Here is a 2712-nt window from a genome sequence, read left to right as displayed (position 1 = left end):
ATATAACGCAATATAATGCAATATAATGCAATATAGTGCAATATAACGCAATATAATGCAATATAATGCAATATAGTGCAATATAATGCAATATAATGCAATATAATGCAAAATAGCCCTATATAACGCAATGTAACGCAATATAACGCAATATAGCACAATATAATGCAATATAGCGCAATAAAACGCAATATAGCACTATATAACACAATGTAACGCAATATAACACTATATAACGCAATGTAACGCAATATAACGCAATATAGCACAATATAGCGCAATATAGCATAATATAGCGCAATATAACGCAATATCGCGCAATATAATGCAATATAGTGCAATAAAACGCAATATAGCCCTATATAACGCAATGTAACGCAATATAACACAATATAGCGCAATATAATGCAATATAGCACAATAAAACGCAATATAGCACTATATAACGCAATGTAACGCAATATAGCACTATATAACGCAATATAACGCAATATAGCGCAATATAACACAATATAGCCCTATATAACGCAATATAGTGCAATATAACGCAATATAATGCAATACAACGCAATATAGCACAATATAACGCAATATAATGCAATATAACGCAATATAGCACAATATAACGCAATATAATGCAATATAACGCAATATAGCACAATATAACGCAATATAACACTTTCTTCACCAATTTGAATGCTTGTGCAAAGCAAATGACTGAATTGACTGGTATTTGCTAGAACTTCTCGCCACACACTATAGAAATGCTCTCCTATCAGGGAAATCCCAAGATTAATTATTTCTTCTTTGATAACTTTGTTTAATAAAAGGTCCTCGCTTCCTTTTTCATCCCGTAACTAACTCCACAAAAGGTAAAAACGAAATCATTTTAATTTACAAAATAGTTTAATATATATATATAGATACATATATATAAAAAAAAGATACACAGATAGATAAATAAATAAATACACATTAAAACATGAAAAAGGCATTGGTTCTTATGTGCTATTGCATAATACGCCATGTTGGGAGGGTGCCAGCATTTACTGAAAGAGGCGATTCAAGTTTCAAACAGAATAACTACAGTAATAAACTATAAATAAAAAGATCTGTAGAAAAGGCTTAAAAAAAACTTTTGTAACTCAAGGGATACACGGGTGCAAGAGTAAAGGCTTGTACCCTCAGTGTAGGCCTCACTCAGCGTTGTCATGGGAACCAGTATTGATGATAGGCCAATGGAGAGCTGACATTTTGACTGGTTCCCTGATTTCATGGTCTCCTGCTATCTGATAGAATTAATTTTGATTTACACTGTTGGTCTGGTAACATCAGCATAACATTTGGGGTGACCTTCTTTTCCCCTTAAAATAGTTTGATGTGCGCAGAGGGTCTGATGACCGTGCAGTGGATGGAGTTTGTTTGAATCCCAGTCACAGCTTCTTGTGACCCTGAGCAACCTGCCTCCTCTCCCTGTGCTTCAGGCATGAGAAATGATGGCTGTGTGCACAGTGAAATAAAATAATATCGCCTGCCACAATGGAAAGGGAGCTGGACATGGACGCGCCACTTCTTGCACTCAAAGCCTCACTGGTTACCCAGGACGCCACATTGATGATGTCGTTGCTTTGTTACACTGTGATGCTGTTTGGTGGGAAAAATAAGCTCCAATTAAATAGTTCCTGCCCTTTCCTACGAAATTCCACAATTCTGGCTTGCACGGGAGACCTCCTGACTGTGGGGGGCGATGAGGGAGATCGCTTCATCTCCTGTTGACTCGCAGGAACTGTTATTGGGAACAAAGTGCAAAATATGTGTAATTATCAGGGGGTCAGAGGTGGACAACTGCTGTGGGCTATAATTTGGGGTGTGAGCAGGTTGGCTCAGAACAGTCGGGGTGCTCTCCTGGAATATTCCTGGCACCTCTCTCAGCAGCCAGTGATGTGGTCCAAGTGTTTGACGATGCTATGCAGGGATTGTTGGAGGCGGTCCAGCGCCACCTTCTCCGTGATGAATGGGGAATTGGCGTGCTCCTCGGTTAGATTCCCTAGACCTTTGGGGTGACTGGGCTTTCGGGCCGTGCATCCCATAGTGCTGCTCAAGAGCTGGAGGAGGCTGCGGAGGTTCTCCATATCGCTCAACATCTGCTCCACGTTCTCCAGTGGGAGGCTGGACAGGATCTTCTGAAAGACTTCAAGTGTCTCGTCCATGTCTTCCAGGTTCTCCAGCACCTGCTCGTCTGGGATGAAGTCCAAGCCGCTGATTTTCAGGTTGTTCGGAAAGAGGAACTGCACAAGGGGGAGAGAGGACATTGGTAACTAGTGAGTGGTTCTTTGAGTCCTAGGTCCATATACAACATGCCATGGAGATGTCTTTCCCATGCTGGGCAATAGCTCAGCTCCAATCAAATGAACAGGAATAAAGTATTCTCCAGTGCGGGGAAGAATGCTTCACATATTGTTATAAATGGCATTACTCTGACAGGTCACCTCTTTCCGACTCATACACAGCTGATTCCCCTATCAAGGCTTGTTTAGTATTGTCACTTTGATTATTATTTTATTTTTATCACAATCTTTGCTGTCCCTATTATCACTAAAACTGGTGGAAATGATGATGTGGTCAATGTATCAAAGCAGAACCGGGGCAAGTCCGGTGCAAGTCTGGTGCAAGTCCGGTGCAAGTCAGGTGCAAGTCTGGTGCAAGTCCGGG

General features: G+C 40.7%; 1 protein-coding gene across 1 annotated transcript in view; it reads right to left on the bottom strand.

The window, feature by feature from the left end:
* Positions 1 to 951: 951 nt before the first annotated feature.
* Positions 952 to 2712, bottom strand: part of LEP (leptin) — a 3260-nt gene continuing 1499 nt past the window's right edge. Inside the window, exon 2 of the mRNA XM_075599277.1 lies at positions 952 to 2288. Within this exon, the coding sequence (XP_075455392.1) occupies positions 1929 to 2288 (360 nt within the window). The 3' untranslated portion in view covers positions 952 to 1928. The remainder of the gene's footprint in view (positions 2289 to 2712) is intronic.

The sequence above is a fragment of the Ascaphus truei genome, chromosome 5 (genome assembly GCF_040206685.1).
Source record: "Ascaphus truei isolate aAscTru1 chromosome 5, aAscTru1.hap1, whole genome shotgun sequence".
Classification (NCBI taxonomy): domain Eukaryota; kingdom Metazoa; phylum Chordata; class Amphibia; order Anura; family Ascaphidae; genus Ascaphus; species Ascaphus truei.
The sequence above is the reverse complement of the archived record's forward strand: the minus strand, read 5'-3'. Positions and strand labels throughout refer to the sequence as shown.